The 26718-nt window shown below is 49.8% G+C and overlaps 2 protein-coding genes across 2 annotated transcripts in view; both read left to right on the forward strand.

Annotated features, from left to right (window-relative positions):
* The first annotated feature begins 1653 nt into the window (after positions 1-1653).
* LOC142431620 (cell adhesion molecule CEACAM6-like) lies at positions 1654-15336 on the forward strand. The gene is made up of 10 exons (XM_075536638.1): positions 1654-1717; positions 2778-3134; positions 5380-5658; positions 6021-6275; positions 12986-13112; positions 14123-14192; positions 14294-14354; positions 14557-14588; positions 15134-15175; positions 15265-15336. The coding sequence occupies exons 1-10, from the start codon at positions 1654-1656 to the stop codon at positions 15334-15336; spliced, it is 1359 nt and encodes a 452-aa protein (XP_075392753.1).
* A 7994-nt stretch (positions 15337-23330) lies between these two features.
* The window catches only part of LOC142431621 (cell adhesion molecule CEACAM7-like), a 53898-nt gene continuing 50510 nt past the window's right edge, over positions 23331-26718 (forward strand). Inside the window, 1 exon segment of the mRNA XM_075536639.1 lies at positions 23331-23373. Coding sequence (XP_075392754.1) covers positions 23331-23373 — 43 coding nt within the window.

Here is a 26718-nt window from a genome sequence, read left to right on the forward strand (position 1 = left end):
CTTCCAGGTAGTTTCTCTCTAGTGAGGCTGAAAACACATCAGCAAGCTCCTCACTAAGAGCCTTGGGGACAGAAAGGTGCTCTCGGGCAGGACATCCCCCTGGGCGAACAGCTCTTGAGACACAAGAACCAAGGGTCCTCTCAACACCTTCCACCCGCTCCTTAGGGTGTACCCTACCCTTGACTGTAGCCAGAGAAGCCTGCTGGGAACAGAATCTGAGCATGGCCCACAACTCAAAAGTGAAAGGTCATCTTGCCCAGGGTCAGGACCAGGTCATGTCCTTCGGAGCCTGAGCTGCATCCCTGGTGCCCTAACAGCTATTAGCCACAGGTGTTTTCAGGGCGCCCAGAGGGAGACATAACACAGGGAAAAGTAGTTCCCCTAAGACAGGAGCGTGGCTGTTCCCTAGAGAGGGGGAAGCGGAGACTGGTTTCCATCTTTTCCGCCCACAGACCCAGAGGAGCCCCTCCTCCAGATCAGCTCTGCCCTGTGCCTCCTGCCTGAGACTCCGGGCCCTTGTGCTGCAGGGGTGTCTGTGCAGCTCCTCACTCTGCGCGGGCCCTCCCATGGGGAAGCCAAGGTGGACATAGCCCCTCACCTGGACAATGACACAGGCTGCCCCAGACAGCCAGAGAGAACACAGGTGAACAGTGACCACTATTCAGCCAACAGATACAAGAGAGAGGGCCCCCTGAAACACTGCCCTGAGGACACAGGGCCCACAGACCCCAACCTGCCATCACCAGTCTTCTCCCTTCTGGACCCTCAGGAAATGTCCACACACGCGCACACACACACACACACGAACTGCAACTCCCTCCTGGACCCCAGATTCTTAGTCTCTGTGTCAGGAAGCAGAGGACAAGCTGGTGAAACTCCCCGGTAGAGGAAGATGCTGCTCTCTGCTCCCAGAAGATTTACCGTCTCCGACTCCCTCTATAGGGGCGGGGTGAGTCACAGCCAATTTGAGGACAGCGAGTTTGGTCTCTTGCCTTTCTGACTATGGTGTCCACAGGAGAAGGCCAGACGTCATCCCCACCAACAGATCACTGGTTGCAGGGCAACCTGCAGGGCATCCTCAACATTAGCCGTGTAGCTGCTGAAGCGGCGTGTTAAGGCATCACCTGTATGTCTGGCCACTGTATAAAGAGACTCTGCTGTACAACAAGCCATCATTCTCCATGACAACGGTCCTGATGTGCCCCCTGAGCTCCTGCTCTGAAGGGAAAAGCTGAGTGGTGTTCAGGGGAACTCCATGGGAGAAACAACTGTGCGCCTGTCCCAGAGCCTGGGAAGGACACAGCCGTGGAGGCCCAGGCCCAGCAGTGTCCTCACCCCAGCAATCAGAGTGGGATGAAGGGAGGGTCAAGGCTGAGAAGTCAGAGGCCGCAGACCCCAGGGAAGCTACAGTGCAGACAGAAGGGAATGAAGGAAGCGTAGAGGCAGAAGTGGAAAGGGAGGGAAGAGAGAGGCCTCCAAGAATAGACCCTGTCCCCAGCCCACATGACCTGGGGAAGCCCCGCCCCTGGACAAGGCGTGGTGCACAGAGGAAGGAAGGAAAGCAGAGCTGACACCTCTGGGGCACCAGCTTTGTGAGCAGCTCTGGGGCCTGAGTTCTTCTCACAGAGGAGCAGAGACCAGCAGCAGAGACCCATGCAGCCCCCCTCAGTCACTCCCAGCAGAGGGCACAACTCCTGGCAGGGGGCACTGCTCACAGGTAGGAGGGGACAATACATGGGGTGGCAGAGGGGGGTAAGAACAGGCTGGGATCTCCCCAGGATGGCAAGAGTCTGGAAGGTGACAGAAAGCTCCTGAGAGAGTGGAGAGGATGCAGAAGGGGGAGGTGGGCCAGAACAGGAAATGTCAAGGAAGTGGAATTGGTAAAGAAACAGAAAAGAAAAGGACAAATGGGCTGCTTTCAAGTCAGCTCTGACTGACAGTGATTCTACAGCACAGAGGAGAGCTGTCCTTCAAGTTTCCAAGGCTATGAATCTTTCCTAGAGCAGAAAGCACCTTCTTGCTCCCGAGGCACAGCTGGTGGGTTCAAACTGCTGCCCTTGTGGTTGGCGGCCCAATGCATCCCCCATTGCACCATGAGAACTGATAAGGGGGGTAACACCTCAAGTGCAGTATGTTTCCCAAATTAATCATCCCTGAATAATGCATTTTTTAAACTGATAATTTTTTATTTTTTAATGTATGTCAATGTGGTAGCTAGGGAAAGCCTGGTCAAGGTACTCTAAACACTGTCCTTGCCAGTGCATCTCAGGAACAGGCAAGGAAACACCAGGATGTCCAGAGAGCCTTCACTGATCCTGCTGTGGTGGGGAAGGGATTTTAGGTATTAGGGGTACAGCCCTTTGAAGGTATTAGGGGTACAGCCCACCCCCGCCTTCATGAGGCTCACATCAAGGGTGGGGGGGAGATACACAAGAAAATAGATTTGCATGTGATCTCACATGTTGATTTGCACCATGGAGGACACAGAGCAGAGACGGGATGGACGTGGGGACAGAGGTCTGTGGACACCAATCCCAAGGATTCCACTGAGTGTGAGCAGGTCCCTGAGGCAGTGAGTGAGCCCTGCAGACGCCTGGGGGAGAGAATGAGAAAAAAAGAACATCACAGGCTCAAAGGCGGTCATCAGTGCTGAGCGAGGGAAACTCACTCCCTCCACGTCCAGGAGCTGAGAGAGCTGCTCAGACTCAAGGGCCCGGCTCTCCCTCCCAACCGCATTGTCCACGTGCTGATCTCACTTTCTCTCTCTTCCCTCCTAGTCTCCCTGTTACTCTCATGGGGCCCGCCCACCACAGCCCAACTCTCCATTGAATCCGTGCCCCCCGCTGCTGCTGAAGGACAGGATGTTCTCCTCCGCAATCCTTCACGAGCAGAGGCTATATTCTACAACTGGTACAAAGGGGACAACATAGATCCCAAGGATGGAATTGCAACATATGAAGTAACAAGTAAAACCACTACTGAGGGGCCAGCCCACACTGGTCGAGAGAAAATATACCCCAATGGGTCCCTGCTGCTGCAGCATGTCACCCTGGCAGACACAGGAGCCTACTTACTACAAATAATAAAGACAACTGGATTCCCTGAGAAACTGACTGGACAGATCCATGTATTCCGTGAGTAATTCTTCCCTGACATCTGAGTCTGGGAAGGGGGTTAACTCTACTGTAAGATAATGACTGACAGGTCTAGAACCTTTACTGGGCCTACACTCACTGCTCTAGTCCACTCCTGGATCTGAGCTGTTCCATCAGAATTCCTCTCCTGAATCTGTACCCTGCAGGCATTCCCTACGGAGAAGACCCTCTGAGGGGCATTAACCTAGCAAATGGGGATCACTCAATCAATCCCCCACCCCCTGCTGCACTTGACCTGAACGTGACCCTGGAGCATTTGGTGAGGTCCTGGCCTGAGTGACTCCGGGGTCCTCACAGACAGACTCATGCTCCAGAGGCCTTTCCACACCCTGTCCTAGGCCTGATGCCTCCTGAGCCTGGGGAGCCAATCACTAGGATTCCCTATTCACCCCCTGGGCAGTGCTGACTAGGAGCAACAATTGACTGACTTCAGAGTCTTGGGGCTCCTAGATCCAGAGCTCAGCTCCAAGAGCTGTTCTAGTCAGTGAATAATAAACTGTGTCCTTCCCCTGAGGGTCAGTTTGGAGACCAGAGATAGACCATTAACTGACTACCCTAGTCATGATTATCCGATCACTTTCATGCCAAGATCTGGTTGCCGCCTCAATGCTGACCATTCCTACAACTTGGGCTACCTTTTTCAGGAAGTGGACCCTGAAAGCAGCCACAGGTTCAGATGCCCCCAGTTAGAAGAAAGAGATGTTTATGGGGGTTGGGTGGGGAGCAGGGAAGGAGTCAGGCAAATGAACAGTTTGTGCTGTTTTACCTGAGAACGACGTTACTTGCACTAATAATCATTACGTGGCAGGCATACACAGGCTTCCACGTCTATAGAGACAGTGCAAGCGCACTGGAGGGGAGTCATGCCCGTGCTTGCCGACGGAACTGTGCTGTGTCTCTCCCACCGGAGCTAAAGGAGAGGAGTTTGCTTTCTCTCTCCTCAGGCACACGTGATCCAGCGGGGAATAAATTTCCCTAAAGGAAGGAAGGAGGGAACGGTGAGTGAATAAATGAATGATTCACAATCTCTCTGGGAGGAGTCAGTGACAAGGGCCTCTTCTGCATGGACTAACATCAGCTCTTCTAGTGGGATGTCTTTCCTCCTTCTGTATGGAGATGCCTCAGAATTCCCCTCTGATCCATTCTATCCCCTCAGCAGGTTCACCTGTCTCTCCCCACCCAGGGAGACCTGGATTTCAAGCAGGCTTCAGCATCTTCCTTTGATGGTGCTGTGATCTTTGCTGGCCATCAGAGCTTATCCTAAAAGCATCTAGTGTTCTCCATTACAAATAATCCTTCCAGCAATTGGTCTTGTATCTTTGGTCATTGATCATCATTTTCACGTATGGGAGAACTGTCAACTTTTATGGACTCAAGTCAATGTTGACATCCACTCCACACAAGTGGTCCATCACAGCCAGACCCACAGCAAGTTCATGAGCTGCTCACTTCCTGCTAGTGACCTTTCTGCATGTGGAACTGTCCACATATATTTCAGCACAGGTAGACATGATCTCACCTGTTCTCAGCCATGGAACAAGGGACATTAAAGACCCACGAGAGAGAAAAGAGTCCTATTTCCAAAGCCAGCCATTTCTGGCTTATTCCCTCACTCTTTTTTAGATTATTCCATGAATTCTGATCAGTAGGCCATGACCTCTCTCCTCAGTCACCATAAAATATTGCAAAGATCCTCATCATCTGACCTCAAGACCAGACCACTGGATTGACCACTGGGCTTCCTCATCTTACCGAGGATCATTTCTACTCAGAACACTCTTAAGAATAATAAAGAGTTCCATCTTTAGACACATCTAGAATATCTTTGAACAGAAGTTTTAAAAAACACATTGGGCTGGACAATGTAGAATTGGAGAGCTCAGGGACTGCAGGACACACAAGGTCCAGATAAGGAAACTGAGGTCAGTCAAGCAGCCAGCTGATCAGAGAAGAGCCAGGAGAGGCCATGGATGATCTCTGATCTCTAGACCTGTTCCTTCATGAAAATTTGAGAAAAGCTGAGCTATGTTTGAGTAATAGAAGCAAGCTGATAAGCCTTCTATTCTCTGATACTCGGATTGTCAGACATTTTCTTACAAGACAAGTATGTTAAAGAATCCAGGTTGGTGGCTGAGAGGTGCACACTGACAGCACTGATTAGAAGATGCCTTTGCAGGAATCAAAGGTACCAAAGAGGTAATCTTTACTCTGTTTTATCTGACAGGGAAGTTACCCAAACCCTCCATCAAGAGCAACAGCTCCAACCCTGTAGAGGACCAGGACTCTGTAACCTTATTGTGTGAGCCTGAGACTCAGAACACAACCTACCAGTGGTTGATAAACAATCATACCCTCCCGGACAATTCCAGGCTGGAGCTGTCCATGGACAACAGGACTCTGACTATACACACTGTCACAAGGAATGAATTGGGACTTTATGAATGTAGAACCAGAAACCCAGTGAGTTCCAGTCATAGTGACCCATTCTTCCTGAATGTTCTCTGTGAGTAATTTCTGTTCCCCCATGACACAGACTTCAGCCCAATTCCATATTGTCAGAGTCAAGCCAATATCAGGCCTCTTGGCCCATGTACAAGGAACCTTAACTCCTGTACCCCAAGCTGGCCATGGAACTCTTTCTCTAGGAAATGGAGGCAGGCAGATGAGAAGCGGAGGGGCTTCTCCTGGTCAATGACATGTTCAGGATCAATGCTTCAAAAGGGGGAAATGGGTCAATGTCCAAATAAGCAGGCTCAGAGAAGAAAGGGAGTTTATTCTGTGGGACTTAAAAAAAAAAAAGACTCGGGGAAGTTGTGGCCCTTCCCTCTGGTTCCATGACAACAAGCTTTGTTCTGTTTGCTCCAGATGGCCCAGACACCCCCACCATCTCCCCCTCAGCTGAGCATTACTCTCCAGGGGACACCATCAACCTCACCTGTCAAGCAGGTTCGAACCCGTCTGCACAGTATTCTTGGTTTATCAATGAAACCTACAGGCAATCCATACAGCAGCTCCTTATCCCCAACATCACCGTGGGTGACAGTGGGAGCTATGCCTGCCGTGTCCATAACCCTGACACTGCCCGCAATAGAACCACAATCAAGACTATCACAGTGTCTGGTAAGTGACTCCCTGGAACGGCAGCCCTGAGTGATGGAGTGGAAGACAATCTGGTTCTCTGAACAAGAAACAAATCCAACAACCTGAAAATAATTATTTTCATTCCATGTTGCCTGGACAAAAAGGAATCTCAAACTCGGTCCCTCAATGATCTCACTATATCCCTGGAGACTGCTGGCTCCTCTTGCTCTTTTTAGGGAAGACCTTGGGTCCATCCTGCAATGTAGAGGGGAGCTCTTTCTCAGTCCCCAGAGTAGGCGGGATGTGGTGTGGGACAGGCTGACAGAATAGGTGGGCTGTGGTGTGCACAGGCAGGCAGGGTCATAATTCAGGGTGGGTGGGGAGCAAAGTGTCCTCAAGATCAAGTAATCTGTCACTAACTTGTCACTTTCTGTCATATCACTGCCATGTCACTGACTCTATATACAATAAGGCTTTGAACAGGCTCACATGTGTTCTGCTGTAAGAGGATGGTCAAACCCCCGTGGGTTGATGGGCCAGCTGGAGCTCTGCTCCTTCTCTGTTCCTTGTCCCTCACACACCAGCCCTGCTCCGACACCATCTGTGTTCCCATCAGGGAGTTTGGAGCAAGCGCACAGGTAGACATGTACATAGGCCATCAACGCTTCAACCCAGCCAGGTCAGGCTGCAGGAAGGGGGACCAAGCTCCGGGAGATGCATCTGAAGCTGCATCCTGACTGTGAGGTCACCAAGGATAAACAGTGTGACACGGACACAGAGCATGCACAAAGGATCATAACGTGCTACAAAGCATCCTGGGAAAACTAGGTCGATTCACCCACCAAGTTCTTAATGGGACGCAAGAGGCAGGGACAAAAGTATGCTGTGTGAAAACCTGTGAATGCAGGAACCTCTCACAGAAGGAAGACTCACATGTTTTCCACTCAAAGGAAGTGATACAAAAATGGTGAGATTCTACTCCCTCCAAGGTGGGAAACTTTCCAGATTCAGAAACACGAGGCAGTCCCACTGACTTCCAGTTCTCACAGAACCAAACTCACTGCCATGTAGTCAATGCTGATAAATCATGACCCTGTGTGACTTTCTGAGACTGTTGAAAAGAATAGGAAGCCCAGTCTTTCTCCCATGGAGGAAAAAACCCAATGACAAAAAAAAAGAAAAGAAAAGAAAAGCCTATAGATCGCTCAAGGTCTGGGTTTTTTGGTCCAGTCTGATGTGGTGCCATACCCTGGCCCGAAGTATTTTTTGTATTCCCCAGGGACTTCATTGTGCTCTCCTCTTGCTCACTCCAGTGTGGTGGGGTCAGTTCGGCCCCAGTTCCCGCCTTGTGCCTCCCGTGTTGTCCCTCATAGCGCTTTGGGTCCGTCTGGGACATAGTGTGTCCTGGTGGGGCCGGCCCTATGGTCCTCTTGTGCATTGTCTGCTCTGAGCAAGAATGTCGTCCTTCGGGCTTGGTGGGCAAGGAGGTGTTCACTCTTTCCCCTTCCCTCTTCGATTGCTCCTGTGTGCTGTGATCAGGTAGGATGGAGCTTCAGTACTGCCCTCTGAAGTAAATTCTTCTGTGAGGGGGGGAGTCAATGTACTTGGGATTGGGACCATCCCCATAATCTCTACTGGTTCCCTGCTTCATGCTGGTATGTTGCATTTGTGTCTTGGTGCACCAGGTTGAAGTCTAGTCCCTCGCTCCCTTTCCTGTGGAGACAGAAACGATACTCTCCCAGTGGAAGATTAGTGCTCTGTTCTCATTCTACCCATGCCTCTTTCTTTTGTCTGTTCTTTCCCCCTCAATTTTAGTTGACTTCCAAATGTTCCCTGGATTGGGTGTGTCTCCTGGACCTAATTCTGGCAATGTATGTATACAGGAGCTTTTCCCCTATGCCCCTTTAAAATGTTTAAGCTTACCTCAGGGGACTCATGTTGTACTTCTCTTTTTGTGCTTGGCTTACTTCAATTAGCATAATTTCCTCCAATTCCTCCCATGCGGTGGATGTGCTTCATACCTTCATCACTGCTTTTTTAGAGATGCGTAGTACTCCATTGTAAGTATGTACAAATGGAAATTTTGGTTGTTTCCAACTTCTTGCAATTGTTCACTGTGTTGTGATAAACATTGGAACACAGATGTCTGGCCGTGGTTTGTTTCTTGCATCTTCTGGGTATATGCCCAGTAGGGGGGGATTACTGGGTCACATGATAGCTCAATTTCCATCTGTTTTAGATATTGCCAAATCGATTTCCATAATGGCTGTACGTACCTACAGGTCCACCAGCAGTAGAGGAGAGTTCCTGTCTCTTCACAGCCCCTGAAACACGTGTTACTTTCTGATTTATTGAATTGGACTATCTGTGAGGGTGGAAGGTGGTATGTCATAGTTTTCTAATTTGCATTTTTGGTGCAGTGCTGTGCTCTGAAGCTATCTATCAGGTCCAGTTATCTAATTGTAGTGTTTAGATCTGTAGCATCCTCTTAAGCTTCTTTCCCTGTGATATAGCTTTCATGGAGAGTGTGTATTAAAGTCACCTACAATAATTGTTCAGCCCGTGATTCCTTTTTTCATCTTTTCAAGAGTTTGACGATGTTCATGCATGGGTCTCTCGTTGGGCACATGCAAATTTTTTATGCTCACTAGTTCTTGGTCTACTGTTCCTTTGAGCATTATGCAGTGCCCCTTTATCTCCTCTATTATCTCATCCTTTTTTGCATTGCTTCCTTCATGTCCTGCGGCATTCTGAAGATTTATTTCAGTGGCAGATCAATATCTGCTTCTTCTATGCACATTGTTAGGTTCAGGATTTCTTATGACATTGCATTTTGTTTCTCCTGTGTTTGCTGTGAGGATGTTGAAGCTGATTGCTGTTTGTGTTGTGTTGTTTTAGAGGAGCCCCACACCAATTCCCAGACAGTCAAAGAGCACTGGGCTCTCTTTTTAAGAGACTCATAGGAATGATCCTTCGAACTTCCTGCAGCTAATTTCAATGTGGGATTGGGCAACCGCTTTATCCTCCTGTGGTTTAACTCTTTCCCTAGTCCACCAGTATTCTCTTGTTTGGATGGAAAGTTGGATGGTCTCCTCAGGGGACACTGGTTTGTTGCTTGTGAGCCCACGAGGATGTGGATACACTGGATGATCTCATAGGAAGTCATGGTAGTATGGCCCATTGCAGCTTGGGCACAGCAGACTGGGGGTAGGGGTGCCTGCTGCCACTCAAGTGCCACTGAAGTCAGAAGGGTATGCCCGCTTTTGTGTAGAGCACCACAGATGGTGGGCAGAATTGCCTTACTCAGCTAGATCATCAGGTGGATCTGGGAGAGGTTCCTGCAGCATCATGGAGCACTGGAGAGTGTTGGCTGAGCTGCCTTAGGTTGTGCGGGGCACTACAGCCATGGGAGAATGTTCCCTCAGCCATGTGAGACCCCAGAGGAAAGGTAGGGCCTCCCACAGACAAAATGAAGGTTCTGGAAGTCAAGCAAAGGTTCCCCCAGCCAAGTGGAGCACCCCAAGGGGAAGTTTGGAGGTCCTCAAACTGCTTAAATGGACTTTGAGCATAGGCAGAAGTTACCCTACCTCAGAAGGAGGGCAGGACTTTCCCAGCCACCTGTTATGTTGCAGAGGGTGGAGTTCCCCCAGATTGGTGGAGGGAGGGCATAATTGGCCTAGGCGAAGAGGACTGTGAGGCCAGAAGTGGTGTGTGAGATGAAAGAAAAGAAGGGGAAAAAATGGATCCCTCTGAGGCTATTAGGGGGAAGAGAAAAGAAAGAAAAACAAAATAAAGATGTTGCTAGGTCTTGATTGCCTTCCTGACCATGGGGCTGGAGAGATTTAATCCATACATGGAATGGGAATCAAGCAGTGGTTGTGTTAACATAAGGACCTTGGGTTAGCTAAAGGAGCATCGCTCTGGCCAAGACTGTGGTGGGGCTTAGTCAACCTCCACAGTGGTAAATCAAAGCCCACAGCTCCTAAAAACCTATTGGAGCTGGGTCTACTTCTCTTTATGATGTTCCTCCTGTGACTCAACAGAGTGGAATTCCCCTTTCAGTTACTCTCCTGTGCTGATTTCTGCAGAGTTACTTTGATATATGTTTCTTGGTCAGCATCTTGCGAGAAGTCCTATAGTTTCTTAGGATTCAGATAACCAATGTCTTTGCATAGTCAACTAGAGACAAGTAAATATCATTCTATTTCTCTCTTCTTTCAGCTATAATCCATCTGAGACCAGCTTTAATATGCCTCATTTCATGTCCTTTTCTAACTCCAGCTTGTTTTTCTGGCAGCCCCTTGTCCATATACTGTTGCAACTGATTTTTAATGATCTCCAGCAAGATTGTCCTTGTATGGGATGTTAATGATATTTTTCTCCAATATATAAATTTTGTTGGGTCACTTTTCTTTAGAATAGGCACACATATGGATCATCTGGTGGCCTAGTTGTTACAAGTTGGGCTGTGATCCACAAGGTTAGGAGTTTGAAACCACCAGCTGCTCTTCAGGAAATAGATGAGGCTTTCTACTTCAGTAAAGAGTTACAGTCCCAGAAATGCACAGGACCATTCTATCCTGCCTTATCGGGTCTCAGCATGAATCTGAATGCACTCAGTAGCTTGAGATTGGTGTTCAGTTTACTGTCAGTTGGTAAGGAAGTTGCTTTCCAAATTTCTTGGCATGGAATAATTCATGCTTCTAGTGCTGCATTAGTTTGTGGGAACATTTCGTTCTGAAATTAAGTGCCCCAGTGTTAACATTGCCCTTGTTGTTGCCACAAAGTCATATCCACCGGTTGTCCCATCACTGTCCTCTCAAATGCACCCTCTCCACAGTAGAGAGGCACCAATGTGCAGACCCTGCATGCAATAAGGAAGGCTCTGAGCACAGCACAGCACAGGACCAGCTTTCTGGAACCACAGCTTCTTCATTCCTTTTCATTTTCAAAAGGTGGCCTGGTCTTGGCAATGTCCATGAAGTAGATCACAGGACATTCACATGATGATAAGAATCAGATGACATGGAGTTGTCAGGATGCAATCGATCTACCAGGTCCCAGCCCAGAGGTGAGGACAGGGCTTGGAGAGGCCAAGAGCTATGCGCCTGACACAAGGCACAGAGGCTGAAGAATAGGAATAGTCTTTGAGGAGTTTCCTATCACACTCACAGTCCGCACAACTAAATGCTCCTAAAGGACAGAGAGAAATTTGGGCCTCAGTCCTGTGGGGCGAGCCCCCTTCATGATTGCTACTCAATGGAAATGGATATTGTTGAGGAGAAGGTCTCTTCTCATGAGGTGTCGCCATTACCTTGTGTGGTGGTTATGTAATCCTTTTTCATTTTGAGGATTAAGAGTGAAGAGTTAGAATCTAACCTGTCAATCAAGATATACCCAATGAGGCCTTCTCCTGAGGATTCTGGGAACTCCTGTATTTTCTCCTTGGAGGTGGGAGACACTTCCCTTTCTCTGCTCACTCACTGAGAGATGCTCTACTGACAAGACACATGATACTACGCTGATAGAGCCTGTGCCCTGCGAACCGGATGTCCACAAGGAGACCCCTGCCAGCGCTGAGATGCTTATACCAACACTGAATCCACAAGACATCCCACCCACTGGCCTGTGATTGTCCTGAATGCAGCATCATTGCATGTGTTTTGTGAGCCTGAAGGGGATTTCACAGATTGGTATTGGACATATGGGCTAATAGCAGTCTTACGGACCTGATCTGGACTGGGCCAGAATGTTTTCACAATTTTCAACTGCTCTTGTATATAAAGCTCTTTCTTTCTTTCTTTCTTATTTTTTTTTACATTTTATTAGGGGCTCATACAACTCTTATCACAATCCACACATATACATACATCAATTGTATAAACCACATCCGTACATTCTTTGCCCTAATCACTCTCAAAGCATTTGCTCTCCACTTAAGCCCTCTGCATCAGGTCCTCTTTTTTTCCCCTCCCTCCCCACTCCCCCCTCCCTCATGAGCCCTTGATAATCCACAGATTGTTATTTTGTCATATCTTGACCTATCCGCAGTCTCCCTTCCCCACCTTCTCTGCCATCCATCTCCCAGGGAGGAGGTCACATGTGGATCCTTTTAATCAGTTCCCCATTTCCAACCCACTCGCCCTCCACTCTCCCAGCATCACCCCTCACACCCCTGGTCCTGAAGGTATCGTCCACCCTGGACTCCCTGTGCCTCCAGCTCCCATATGCACCAGTGTACAATCTCTGCCCTATCCAGTCCTGCAAGGTAGAATTCGGATCATGGTAGTTGGGGGGAGGAAGCATCCAGGATCTGGGGGAAAGCTATGTTGTTCATTGGTACTACATCGCACCCTGACTGACCTGTCTCCTTTCCTAAACCCCTCTGTGAGGGGATCTCCAGTGGTCGACACTTGGGCCTCGGGTCTCCACTCTGCACTTCTCCCTTCATTCACTATGGTATACACACACACACACACACACACACACACACATATATATATATATATTCTTTTTTTTTTTGCATGATGCCTTATACCTGGTCCCTTTGGCACCTCGTGATCGCACAGGCTGGTGTGCTTCTTCCATGTGGGCATAAAGCTCTTTCTTATACACATATGAGTGTCTATGAATTTGTTTCTTTAGTCTACCCAGACTAACAAACCTGGGAAACATGGACCCAGATGGACCTGCTGGTGATGACACTGACCAGGCTGAATCATGATCCAGATTCTCTCTGTCCACTGCAGGTGACCGGTCTGTAGGGGGTCGAGTCCTCTCTGCTGGGGGCGTCACCAGCATCGTGATTGCAGGCCTGGTTGGAGTGTTCCTGGTGGCCACCCTGGCGTATTTCCTGTTTCGCGCCAAGACTAGAGGGTACGAGGGCTCATCTCCTACCCCACCTCGTGCTCTTAGACTGATCCCAGGCCAGCAGGAAGGAAGATCCATCTTCACATTGGGGTCCTGGCTCTCCACATCCTCCAGCCCCACTCACTCCCCCAAGGAACCTCCCCTCTGGTTCTAGCCAGGCTCCTCTCTCCCTGTGGACTGGCTTCTGACTGGTCCTCACAGTCTCTTCATCTACAACGTAGGGACAATTATGGCCCCTCTCTCTGTGCAGTGCTAGTTTATTCAGAAAACAAGCCCACAGTGCTGATTGGGAGGGAGTTAGCTCTCAGTGAACTCCCTGCCATCACGGTGATTCTGACTCACAGCGACCCTGTAGGATCGGGTAGAACTGCCCTGTGGGTTTCTGACTGTAACTCCTTATGTGAGTAGAAAGCCTCATCTTTCTCCCAAGAAGAGACTGGTAGTTTTCAATAGCTAACCAGTCAATTAGCAGCCAGTGCCTAGCCACTGGGCAGCAGGGCTCTCCACTCAGCAAACAGGAGCTCCTGTTATTTATCCAAGTTCACTCAAATGGTCCATGGAAATGCCTATCTTGTGTCCCTGCCCCTTCTGGGTCAGTTTCTGTAGGAGCGACCTCTTCTTGTGGATCCTTTCCTTCTGAGCCCATGGTCAACGTGGCTTCTTCAGGTCTTCATAGGGAGCACTGATGGTGTAGTGCTTACACGTTGGGTTGTGATCCACATGGGCAGCAGTTGACACCTACAGCAATTCAGAGGGAGAAAAACTGTGCTTCCCACTCCCTTAAACAGTCAGAGTCTCAGGAACCAGAGGGAGTTCTTTTGGGTCAGCACTCACTCCATGGGTGCCAGAGAATGTCTTTATGTAGCTCCTTAAGTTGTGTCCCCACCCCACCCCCCATCCAGCACAGCAATGATGGAGAGAGGGAATAGGCGCTCCCTGCTCACAAGAAATTAGTTCCCTTCTTTGTCCTCTGTTCTGACCTCAAACCCTGTGACCTGTCCCTATATCCTCATAAGTAACCCGACTTTCCTCTGGGCAGCAGACGGGGTGATCCTGGACATCAGCAGCCCTCGGCATCGACCTCTGGTGAGTATTTGCTCAGTCTGCCAAACTGGGAGCCCCAGGCCTCTCTGGATGTCCATTCCTGCCCACCACCCCTGGTGCCTCTGACCTCCCTGAACCTTCAGGAAGGGAAGGATAGAAACCTCAAGTCAGAGATCTTCAAAGTGGCCATGTCGGCTCTGACCCGTGGGACCTAGGCTCAGGTATATGCTTCAACCTCACTTACTCCCTCTTTAGCCCTCAAATATCCCCAGTTACCCTCTCCAGGAGATAATCCCACTTCCCTGAATCCCAGGAAGCTGAGAACCCACCCATCTCCTCCTGCTGAGTGGTCCCAAATTCCTTAACACCTCTGTATCCAGTGCTCACTATTGTGTCTCCTCCCCAGGTCATGGTCAGTCAGACACCATTGCCTCCATGGTAAGTTCTTCCCCTTCACTTCTCTTCCACAGGGAGTCCAAGCTGTGCAGGCTCTGGGCATGGGGACTGGCAAACTGTTCATATGTCCCAGACCCACCACTCCTTCTAGGAAACCCCAGGATACTTTTATATGCCCTGGCCAAGAGCTAGGCTTCCCTTAAGGAATAGGTATTACCACCTACCCAGCCCCAATCCCCCTTAGTCCCCAACACGGCATGCACTCAGGTGGATGTAAGGGAGCACCTACATCCAGCTAGGAAGATAGAGTACCCCTGGGAGCAACAACCAGGAAACCTAGCACAACAGGGGAAGTGGTGGAGATGTAGGAGAAAGGCATGAGGTTTTGTTACAGGCAAGGGACGGATGATCAGAAGGCAGAGGTGGTCACTACTGATGAGAAGTGACCTAGAGCCCCAGGGATAAGAGTCTCCTGCTGTCATGGCCAAGAACTGCCCAGACAAGGATGCTAACGCGTGCTCACTAGGATCTGTGCCTTAACAAACGTGCCATACCTGCCTCTAATGTGCCCCCTCTCTCCTGCACAGCACCCCCTGTATGCCAACCAGGCAGCTGTTCCCATCTATGAGGTGAGTGTGGCCCATGAATTTTCTAGACCTACAGCCCTAAGGGAGAGCACACCTGACTCACCCTGCGCCTGTCTCTGCCGGGAATTCAGCAAACAGAAACCCATGTGACGGCTAGTGTGGTGAGCAGACAGAGGTCCCAGGAGGAGGACCTGCCCGAGTAAAGCCAGGCCCCCGGCAGAGAAGACCTGGGTGGGACTCAGAGCAGAGGGGAAAAGTGGGCACGTGTTCTGAGAAGGCCACAGGAGATTCAGAAGTCTTCAAATCTCTCTGTTTGTTTACAGGATTTAGTAAAACCTGACACAAACATTTACTGTAAGATCCACCCACAATGAAAAATGTCTCTGAGACCTGTTCCACAGAGGCTGAAAAGAGGTGACCATTTCAACCCTGGCTCAAGCAGGATCAGGAAAAAGGCCTCCCAACTGGCTGCCTGCAATAGGGCAGGGCGCCCAGGACAATGGACTCTGGGCATCAAGCTGGCGACCACAGACAATCTGGAAAAGACCGGCTTACTGGGCCTCTTTCCCTCTCATTTTGTCTCTTCCTGCCCATGACAATGTTCCCTTCATAAAATTCACTTGAACATGGGGGCCCATTCTTTTATCACCTGTAAGATGCTGGCATTTGTCCTTTGGGAAGACAGGTAGCAAGGGCATGGAGCCATCTGAAGTGCTCACAAGGATGACAGTGAAGAAGCCACCATAAGTTGTGGATGCTTCATGGACATGGACCCTCTGAGTCCTTGTGTATGGAGCCCTCTTGTCTATTTGAGCCTTGGCCCTGGTGGCCGCCATCTGACATCCTGTCCTTCACAAGGTAACTCACCTGTCCCCTTAATCCAGGGTATTGATTCTCTGACGGCACCTCTGCTGTTGTCCTATGTGCCAAGGTCTAGCCCTCGGGGCATCTAGTGGTCAGGGAGGTGATGGACGGTCACCCAGTGGGCATGTTGGGGTATCCAATGGTGGCAATGAGCCAGAATTCAGGATCCGGCAATGCCCTGACAGGCACTGCCATGTCCTCCAGAGCACACTTTCAGTCACTTCTGGAAACAAAGCTGGTCCTTTGTTTCAAGAGGAGAGCTCACCATCACAAGTTTCTGCTGACACTGCCCAAGTGTTGTCTGTCTTCAGGTGATGTTATGTTGGTGTGTGTTTGAGTGAGTTCTGAGTCATACCAGCCCTGTGCACGCAGAAGACACCCTGTTGGATCCTGAGCCGTGCTCACATTGTCCATATGCCTGAGTCCACGGCGCCAGCCCCTGTGTCAATGCAGCTCTTTGAGGTCCTACCTTTTTTCACCACCTCCCCCCGCCACCTGCCATTTTACCAAGAATTGTCCTTCTCAAGGCAAGGTCTCTCATGAAAACATGTTCAAAGCATTTGAGACCATGTCTCAGAATCTGGGCCATGAAGGAACACTCTGGCCTCTACATTTTCCACGACAAATCTGCTTGTACTATGAGAAGTGTATGGAACTTTCCAAATGCTTCTCCAGCCCCACAGATGCATCCGACCTCCTTATTCAAGGTCCAATTTTCAGGTATTTACGAGTAACACCCTGGCTTTGCAATTCTCTAAAGAAGCATCAGTGGAGATCAAAATCACATTGCATTAGGTCATCTGCCACACCAGACCTCTTTGGAGCAACGGAAGACACTGAACAGAGAGAATCCTTCACCTCATTTTGTGACCATAGGATTTCTTTCTTTGGGAAGAATGCCCTGAAGGTCCAGGTTCATTCTTCCCTGAGTTCTCACTGGAAATACCTTGTCTAAGCTACTCTGATTGCCTGGAAGACACAACATTGGGAGCTGGTGTAAGGGGTCCACACTTACAGGAAAGAGTGGGATTCACAAGAGCAGGACTGAACCAGGAGCATGCTCAGCTCTCCTCATACTGCCCTGCAGATCCTGGGACGATGGAGGCCTCCTCTGGTCTCAGCTACTAAGAATAAAAGGAAACAAAAATGCAATAGCAATCCCTGCCCACATCCTCTGCCACACCCTGCAGGGTTGACTGCTGCACCCACAGGGAGGCTGAGGGCCTGCTCTGGCCTTGGTGAGTCTCCCTGCCCTGAGACTCAGGCCTCTATGAGCACAACATGGGGAGACTTTCTCATACCTAACTTCTGAGCCCAGGCCCTGCCTTTGTAACCACAACCCATCACCCAGCATGGAGTTCCCTAAACACAGAGTTCTACTCTCTGAGCCCTGGTCAAGGCTTTGGGGCTCCTGGACTCAACTAAGCCCTGGGACCCTATACTCAAGCCTTCAGGTGGAGTCTCATGCTAGTTTCAAGGGACTTTGTCACATTCTACCCTGCAGAGTAGACAATCCACCAGAGAGACTATCGGAAGACTCATTTCGCAGGCCAGGCCCTGCTACTATGACTCTGCCTGTGAACACAGGGAAGAGGAACTGACTAGGGTCCCTCACAGTCACCAGGTCTTCCTCACTCCCATCCTCACCCCACCCACAGAGGGAAATCTGATCCCCACGGTCTTGGTCCTGCCCTGCTCCTGGGCTCAGGCCCAGCCGGTACAGCACCCAAAAGGTCCCCACACACATGCACACTCAGGTGCCCAATGGAGCAGGTCAGCTCGGTGTTCACGGAGGGTCTCCTCCTGGCCAGAATGGGAAAAGACCCCTCCTTACAACCCACATCTGAATACTCACCCCCTGCTCTCTCCCCAATCCACGTGCCCCACCCCAGCCTTTGTCATCTCTCGTGGACACAGCAGCCATCTCCTGAAATTGGGACTGACCTCCGTCACCAGAGTGCGTGGCCTACTTCTGGGTCTCCCTCACGTCGGGCCTGGGATGGAAATTAGCATGTGCCGCCTTCGTGCAAAGCCACTTGTACCTTAACCTCTGAACAGCATGCGCGTCCTCTGACCAGAATCTCACTGCTCAGAACTGAGAGCCCTTGGAGGGCAGGACTGGGATGGTCCTGTCGGGTGAGACCAGGATGAGTTACCTGTCTGCTATTGCATCTGGTTTCTATGCCACCGGGGCCGAGAAAACACTTTGCAATTATTTTAACAGTTTATCATTTGTTAGCATGTGTTCATCCCCAAGGATGCACACTGGAGGCCACTCTGGGCTCTGGCGGGGTTAAGTGGAGAGTTCTGTTATACCCAGTTCGTCACAGTGCTGTTCAAGTCCCCTATTTCCTTTGTAATATTCTGTTGAGGTCTAACGTGTATTATTGAAATGCTCTAATTAGTAAAGTCCATTTCTTCTTCTCACTCTGCTAATTTTTACTATATGTACCTCAAGTCTCTAGTGCTAGCTGGATGCATAAGTGAGTTTCCAAAATTCACCAGAAAATGTCATTCTGTTATAATCCACTTTTCCACCAGTGTTTTGAAGTTCCCTCATATATTCGTAATTGCTATCCATGTTTGAGGAATTGACATGTTCATCAATGTAAAGGGAAGGTGGGATAGAAAGTGGGAACTGGTTACAAGGATCTGCATATAACCCCTTCCCTGGGGGACGGGCAAGAGGAAAGTGGGAGAAGGGAGACATCAGACAGTGTAAGACATGACAAGGTAATAACGATTTATAAATCATCAAAGGTTCATAAGGTAGGGGGACAGTGAGGGATGGAGGGGGAAAATGAGGAGCTGACACCAAGCACTCAGTAGAAATAAATGTTCTGAGAATGATGATGGCAACACATGTACAAATGTGCTTGACACAATGGACATATGTGTGGTTTCTGAGTTGTACGCGCCCCCAATAAAATGATTATTTTAAAGTCTCAGTGTCTTCTCAAATACATTTTGACCTAAAAAATTTATTTTTGTCTATTGTTCATATAACCATTGTATGCTGTGTGAATTTCACAATAATTTGTAAACACAAATTGGCACTTTTTTTAGTCTATATTTTCTAATTGTCCAGCAAAGGGCAGCAAAGCTATTAAGAGCCAAGAACCTCACCCACTTTCACTAAAGAAGAGTGCTGACCCCTCACTCTGTCCCCAGATCATCAGGGTCTGAGCCCCATCAGCAGTCCTCAGTCCCCAGTCCTCCTCACTCTCAGCCCACCAACACTGGACGCTGTCAGCTCCTCCCTCCAGCCACGCTCTGCCCACCTCAGGGCCCTTCCCTCTGCCCAAGGCTCCTCATTCCACACCCTCCCTCCTTCCCTTGACGACACCCCCTCCTGCTCAGGACTCACTCAAGAGGGCCTTTCCCAGGTGGCAGAAGCTCTCTGTGATCGCCAGACCTGCTCAGGTCCCCAGAGAGGTATCCTTCATAGCCATTATCATGACGTCACTCGTTCCAACCTCATGTCTTATGTGTGGACCCCGGGGCCTAAGACAGGACCTGACATGTAACAATGTGCAATAAGCATTTATTTAATGGAGGAAAAGGAACCACGTCACCTCCCGTGCGGACTGCTGAAGGTCAGAGTACATTCCACAGACGCAGCAGCATCCACATAGGAAGAAGCCAGTAAGTGCCCAGGGCTGTCCAGGAACATGGGCCTTTTAATCCTCAGCATGTTATGAAGGAGCAGCCTCTTCTGACAATGAGCACAGAGTCCTAGTTAGCTCCAAGACAAATAACCCAGGGCTGTGATCTGTAACTTGTTAGTGGCCACAAAGCAGTTAGGGTGAGTCTCCATACCCCAAAGGGTCCCTGATCTGTGGGATGCTTGATTATGGTTTCCTGAATCCTATTCCCAGTTCCAAGAAGTCTTTGGATAAGAACTCACAACACAGAGTGAAGACAGGATTTCATAGGATCTACCTTTCCTTTCATCTCAGAAGAGTTCCTCTTCCCTAATAGGAACCTCACAGGACCCCAGCGTCCTAGGTGGGACAATGCTCCAGTGATCAGCCCTGTGCAAAGGTCACTCAGAGATGATAGACATGAACATGGATCACCTTGAGGTGATGTCCCAGCCCTGTGATGGACGGAACCTAGGGCATTGCAGGGCAGGGAGTAGGGCAGGTGGGGACAACCTCCTCAGCACTTTTTCTCTAGTACTACTGCAAACACCTCACCAAGCTCCTCACTTAAAGCTGGTGGACAGAAAGGTGCTCTCGGGCAGGACATCCGCCTGGGCGAACAGCCATCCAGACAGGAGAACCAACGGTTCTCTCAACAACGTCCACCCTCTCCTTGGACGCACCCTACCCTGGGGAGGAGCAAGAGCAGCCTGCAGCCTTGCAGGGAACAGAATCTGAGCATGACTCACAACCTGAACAAGGTCATGTCCTTCGGAGCCTGGGCTGCATCCCTGTTGCCCCGACAGCTATTCGCCAAAGGTGTCTTCAGGGCCCCCAGAGGGAGACATAACACAGGGAAAAGTAGTTCCCCTGAGACAGGGGCGTGGCTGTTCCCTAGAGAGAGGGAAGCGGAGACTGGTTTCCATCCTTTCCGCCCACAGACCCAGAGGAGCCCGTCCTCCAGGTCAGCTCTGTCCTGTGCCTTCTGCCTGAGACTCAGGGCCCTTGTGCTGCAGGGGTGTCTGTGCAGCTCCTCACTCTGCGCGGGCCCACCCATGGGGAAGGCAAGGCAGGCATAGCCCCTCACCTGGACAACGACACAGGATGCCCGGACAGTCAGAGAAACCACAGATGGGCTCTGACCACTACTCAGCCAACAGATACCAAAGAGAGGGCCCCCCCTGAAACACTGCCCTGATGACATGGGGTTCACAGCCCCCAACCTGCATCACCAGTCTTCTCTCTTCAGGACCCTCGGGAAATGTCCCCTGTCATCCCCCAGGAATGGCAACTCCCTCCTGGACACCAGATTCTTTTTTTTTTAATCATTTTAGTGGGGGCTCATACAACTCTTATCACAGCCATACATCCATCCATTGTGTCAAGCATATTTGTACATTGTTGTCCACATCATTTTCAAAACATTTTCTTTCTACTTGAGCCCTTGGTAACAGCCCCTCATTTTTCCTCTCCCTTCCTGTTTCCCCTCCCCCATGAAACCTTGATAATTTACAAATTATTATTATTTTGCAATGTCTTACACTGTCCAATGTCTCCCTTCACCCATTTTTCTGTTGTCCATCCCCCAGGGAGGAGGTTCTATGTAGATCCCTATAATTGGTTCCCTCTTTCTATCCCACCCTCCCTCCACCCTCCTGGTAAAACTGTTCTCACCTGAGGGGTTCATCTGTCCTGAATTCCATGTGTTTCCAGTTCCTATCTGTACCGGTGTACATACATCCTCCAGTCTAGCCGGGTTAGTACGGTAGAATTGGGATCATGATAGTGGAGGGAGCGAGCATTTAAGAACTAGAGGAAAGTTGTATGTTTCATGGTTGCTACACTGCACCCTGGCTGGCTCGTCTCCTCCCTGTGACCCTTATATAAGGGGATATCCAGTTGCCTACAGATGGGATTTGGGTCACCAATCTCCACTGCACCTCATTCACAATAATATGATTTTTTGTTCTTTGATGCCTGATACCTGATCCCTTCGACACCACGTGATCACACAGGCAGGTGTACTTCCTCCATGTACGCTTTGTTGCTTCGGAGCTAGATGGCTGCTTGTTTACCTGACACCAGATTCTTTGTCTCTGTGTCAGGAAGCAGAGGACAAGCTGGTGAAACTCACCAGTGGAGGAAGATTCTGCTATCTGCTCCCAGGAAGATTTACCATCTCCGACACCCTCTATAGGGGTGGGGTGAGTCACAGCTAATTGATGACAGTAGTTGGGTCTCTTGCTTTTCTGACTACAGTGTCCACAGGAGAGGGTCAGATGTCATCCCACCAACAGATCACTGGTTCTCAGCTCTGCAGGGCAGGCATCCTCTACATTAACCGTGTAGCTGCTGAAGCGGTGTGTTAAGGCATCACCTGGATGGCTGGGCACTTTATAAAATGACTCTGTGGAATGTGGCAAAATTCTCAGTGACGAAGGTCCTGATGTCACCCCTGGAACTTCTGGGCTAAAGGAAAAGCCAACTGGTGTTGAGAGAGAACTCCAAAGGAGAAACAACTGTGCTTCCTTCCCAGACTCTGAGAGGACACAGCCCAGGCCCCAGCACTGGGCTCACCCCAGCAACCAGGAGGGATGAGGTGGGAAGGGCCAAGACTGAGAAGTCAGAGGCAGCAGCCCCCAGGGAAGCTATAGTGAAGCCAGGAATGGAATGAAGGAAGCTTAGAGGCAGAAGTGGAACGGGAGGGGAAAAGAGAGGGACCCAAGAATAGACCCCGCCCCCAGCCCACATGACCTGGGAAAGCCTGCCCCTGGACAAGGCATGGTGCAAAGGATTGCAGAGCGGACTCCTCTGGACCACCAGCTTTGTGAGCAGCTCTGGGTCCTGAGTTCTTCCCACAGAGGGAGCAGAGAGCAGCAGCAGAGACCCATGCAGCCCCCCTCAGTCACTCCCGGCAGAGGGTACAGCTCCTCACAGGGGACACTGCTCACAGGTAAGAGAAGACAATTCCCTGGGGTGGGGGAGGGGGACAACAGAGATGGGCTGGGGTCTCCCCAGGAGGTCAAGAGTCTAGGAGGTGACAGAAAGCTCCAGAGAGAGTAGAGAGGATGCAGAAGGGAGAGGTGGGCCAGAACAGGAAATGTCAGGGAAGTGGAATTGGTAAAGAAACAGAATAGAAAAGGACAAACTTGCTGCTTTCAAGTCAGCTCTGACTCACAGTGATTCTACAGCACAGAGGAGAGCTGCCCTTCCAGTTTCCAAGGCTGTGAATCTTTCCTGGAGCAGAAACCGCCATCTTGCTCCCGAGGCACAGCTGGTGGGTTCAAACTGCTGCCCTTGTGGTTGGCGGCCCAAAGCATCCCCCATTGCACCGTGAGAACTGGTAAGGGGGGTAACACCTCAAGTGCAGTATGTTTCCCAAAGTAACTGTCTCTACACAATGCATTTTTAAAACTCATAGCAATTTTTTTTAACATATGTCAGTGTGGCAGCTAGGGAAAGCCTGGACCAGGAACTCTAAACAGTGTCCTTGCTGACCCATCGCAGGAACAGACAAGGAAACACCGGGCCGTGGAAGAGAACCTTCACTGATCCCTCCAGCAGGGGTTTGAGCCCAGTCTAGGCACTAGGGGTACAGCGCCCCCTGCCTCCATGAGGCTCACATCTAGGGGAGAGGGGGATACACAAGCAAATAGATTTCCATGTGCTGTCACATGTTGATACGCACCATGGAGGACACAGAGCAGGGACAGGACGGATGTGGGGACAGAGGTCTGTGTATGCCACTCAGAAGATTCCACTGAGTTTGAGCAGGTCCCTGAGGGCAGTTAGTGAGCCCAGCGGACACCTGGGGAGAGTGTGAGACACAAGACATTAGACAAGATCAAAGGCCCTCAGCAGTGCTGACCTTCAGAAGCTCACTCCTCCTTGTCCCAGGGCTGAGAGGGACCTGCTCAGGCTCAAGGGCCAACACCCTGGTCCCCGTGCTGATGTCACTTTCTCTCTTCCCTCCTAGTCTCCCTGTTACTCTCCTGGAGCCCGCCCATCACAGCCCAGCTCACCCTGGAATCCATGCCCCCTGCTGCTGCTGAAGGACAGGATGTTCTCCTCCGCAATCTTTTGCAAGCAGCGGCTTTAGTCTACAGCTGGTACAAAGGAGACCGCCTACAGCCCAAGGATCTCATTTTAGCATAAGTACTAGGGAGTAGAAAGGTCACTCGTGGGCCAGCCCACACTGGCCGAGAGGTTCTATCCTTCTCTGGGTCCCTGATGCTGTTCAATGTCATCCTGGAAAACCCAGGAGCCTACATGCTACATGTAACAAGGACAGACGGACTGCCTGAGAGATTGACTGGACAGATCCATGTATTCCGTGAGTCATTCCTCTCTGACATCTGGGGGCGGGAGGGGCTAACTCTACTTTAAGATAATGATTGACAGCGTGGAGCTTTGCTGGGCCTCTACTCACTGCTCTAGTCCATTGCTGGATTTGAGCATTTCCATCAGGAGTCCTCTCCTGAATCTGCACCCTGCAGACATTCCCTGCAAGGAGGAACCCCTGAGGGGGATTAACTAAGCAAGGGGGGATCACTCATCAATCCCCCCCCCCAGGTGCACTTCACCTGAAGGTGACCCTGGAGCATTTGGTGAGGTCCTGGCCTGAGTGACTTCGGGGTCCTCACAGACAGACTCATGCTCCAGAAGGACTTTCCACACCCTGTCCTAGGCCTGATGCCTCCTGAGCCTGGGGTGCCTGTCACCAGGATTCCCTATTCACCCCCTGGGCAGGGCTGACTAGGAGCAACAATTGACTGACTTCAGAGTCTTGGGGCTCCTGGAGCCAGAGCTCAGCTCCAAGAGCTGTTCTAGTCACTGAAAAATAAACAGAGTCAGTCCTTCTGCTGAGCTTCAGTTTGGAGACCAGAGATAAATCAGTGCCCCAGACCATTTGCTGACTATCTTGGGCAATTTAGAGGACTTCACAGGAAGGTCAGTGTCCCCAGGAAGAATAAAGCACAGAGAAGATACTGCAGGTAGTTTTTGTCCATCTCAGGAAGCCCTCTGGTCAGTGGAGCATAAAACCCAAGACCGAACACACTGCCATTGAGTCAGTGCTGACTATACGATAGGATAGGCTAGGGTAGGAATTTCACTGTGAGTTTCTGAGACTGTAACTCTCTAAGGAAGTATGATTTCTGCAGCTCTCCTACCCCTAGCTTTAAGTTAGGCCTTGTGAATATGTTACGGTTAATTCAGACAGCCTGGCAAACTCAACACCATTTATCCCTTCATTGATCTTACTGAGGGGAAACTGAGGCATGGCGAGAAGAACTGCTGAATCGGGCTCACAGAGACCTTGATTCAGATCAGTTCCACATCGAGATCTGTTAGCAGCCACAGCCCTGACTTTCCCCCCAGCCTTATTGGGGTGGGAAAGGGGCGGGGGGTTGGACAGTGGACCTTGAAGGCAGGCACTGCTTCAGCTACTGTGTTCTTAGACATCCCAGTTGGAATTGAGAGATTCACATGGAGGTGGGCGGGGGCAAGGACAGTGTCAGACAAATGAGTAGTTGTTTTATGTAAGAACTAATTTACTTACTGTAGTCATCATTAAGGATCAGGCCTCCACAGGCCTCCACAACCATACAACCAATCTGCGTGCTCCCTGCGCTGGAGGGGAGCCATTCCCGTGTTTGTTGACTGGGTTGTGCTGTGTCTCTCCCACCAGAGCCCAAAGGAGAGGACACTGCTCTCTCTCTCCCCACGCACACATGATCCAGCGGGGAATAAATTGCTCTAAAGCAGCAGTTCTCCACCTGTGGGTCATGACCATTTTGAGGGTCAAAACACCCTTTCACGGTGGTCATCTAAGACCATCGGAGAACATATTTCCCATGGTTTTAGGAACAGAGACACGGTGGCTCCTCTATCCTCTCCAGGAGGGACTCCCCCAATGAAGATATGCCCACGTACGAGTTCCAGATGTGACAACTGTCACCCATGCTACATAAGGGTTCAAGACAAAATTTTGACTAATATTTCACAATATATAATCACATATTGTTTTGTGCTTAATCACTAAGTTTTAATTATTGTTCAATTTGGAACAATTAAAATACATCCTGCATATCAGATATTTACATGATGATGTATTACAGTAGCCAAATTGGAGTTATGAATTAGCAACAAAAATAATTTTGTGGTTGGGGTCACCACAACCTGAGGAACTGTATTAAGGGTTTCAACATTAGGAAGGCTGAAAACCGCTGCTCTAAAGGAAGGAAGGAGTGAACAGTGAGTGAATAAATAAACGATTCCCAATCTGTCTGTGAGGAGTTAGTGACAGGGACCTCTTTTCTACATTGACTAACACCAGCTCTTATAGTTTGATGTCTTCCCTCCTTCTGTATTGAGATACCTCAGAATTTCCCTCTGATCCATTCTGTCCCCTCAGCAGGCTCACCTGTCTCTCCCCACTCAGGGAGCCCCGGATCTCAAGCTGACGTCACCATCTTCCTCTTATTGTACTGTGATTTATGCTGGGTATCAGGGCTTAGCCTGAGGTCTTCTAAAATTCTCTATATCAAAATTGCTTCCAGCAATTTTTATTTAGAAATTGAATCTTGGATCTTTCAGCCATTGATAATCATTTTCAGATATGGAAGAAATTTAAGTATTTCTTCTAATTAATATCCTAATCCACCAGACACAAGTAATCTACAATGGCCAGGGCGTCAGCAAGTTATTCCCTCTGCATTCTGAACTCTCACCTCTATGTCAGGAAAGGTAAGGGTTGTCTCACCTGTCCTCAGTCAGAGAACAGGGGACGTTAAAGATCAAGGAGAGAGAATAGGGTCCTCTTTCCAAAGCCAGCCACTGCCTGGCTATATCCTCAGTCTTTTCTATCTTATTCCTTGAATTCCAGTCTATGGGTCATGATCTCTCCTCAGTCACCATCAAATATTGAGAAGAATTAGTCCATCTTCTCACTTCCTGTCCTGACCACTGTATTAACCACAGGGCTTACTCCTGGTCTCATTGCGTGTAATTTCTACTTGTGCCTTATATCTATAATTTAAAAACAATGAGAGATGCCATCATTAGCCAGATCTAAGA

The sequence above is a fragment of the Tenrec ecaudatus genome, chromosome 18, assembly GCF_050624435.1.
Source record: "Tenrec ecaudatus isolate mTenEca1 chromosome 18, mTenEca1.hap1, whole genome shotgun sequence".
Lineage (NCBI taxonomy): Eukaryota > Metazoa > Chordata > Mammalia > Afrosoricida > Tenrecidae > Tenrec > Tenrec ecaudatus.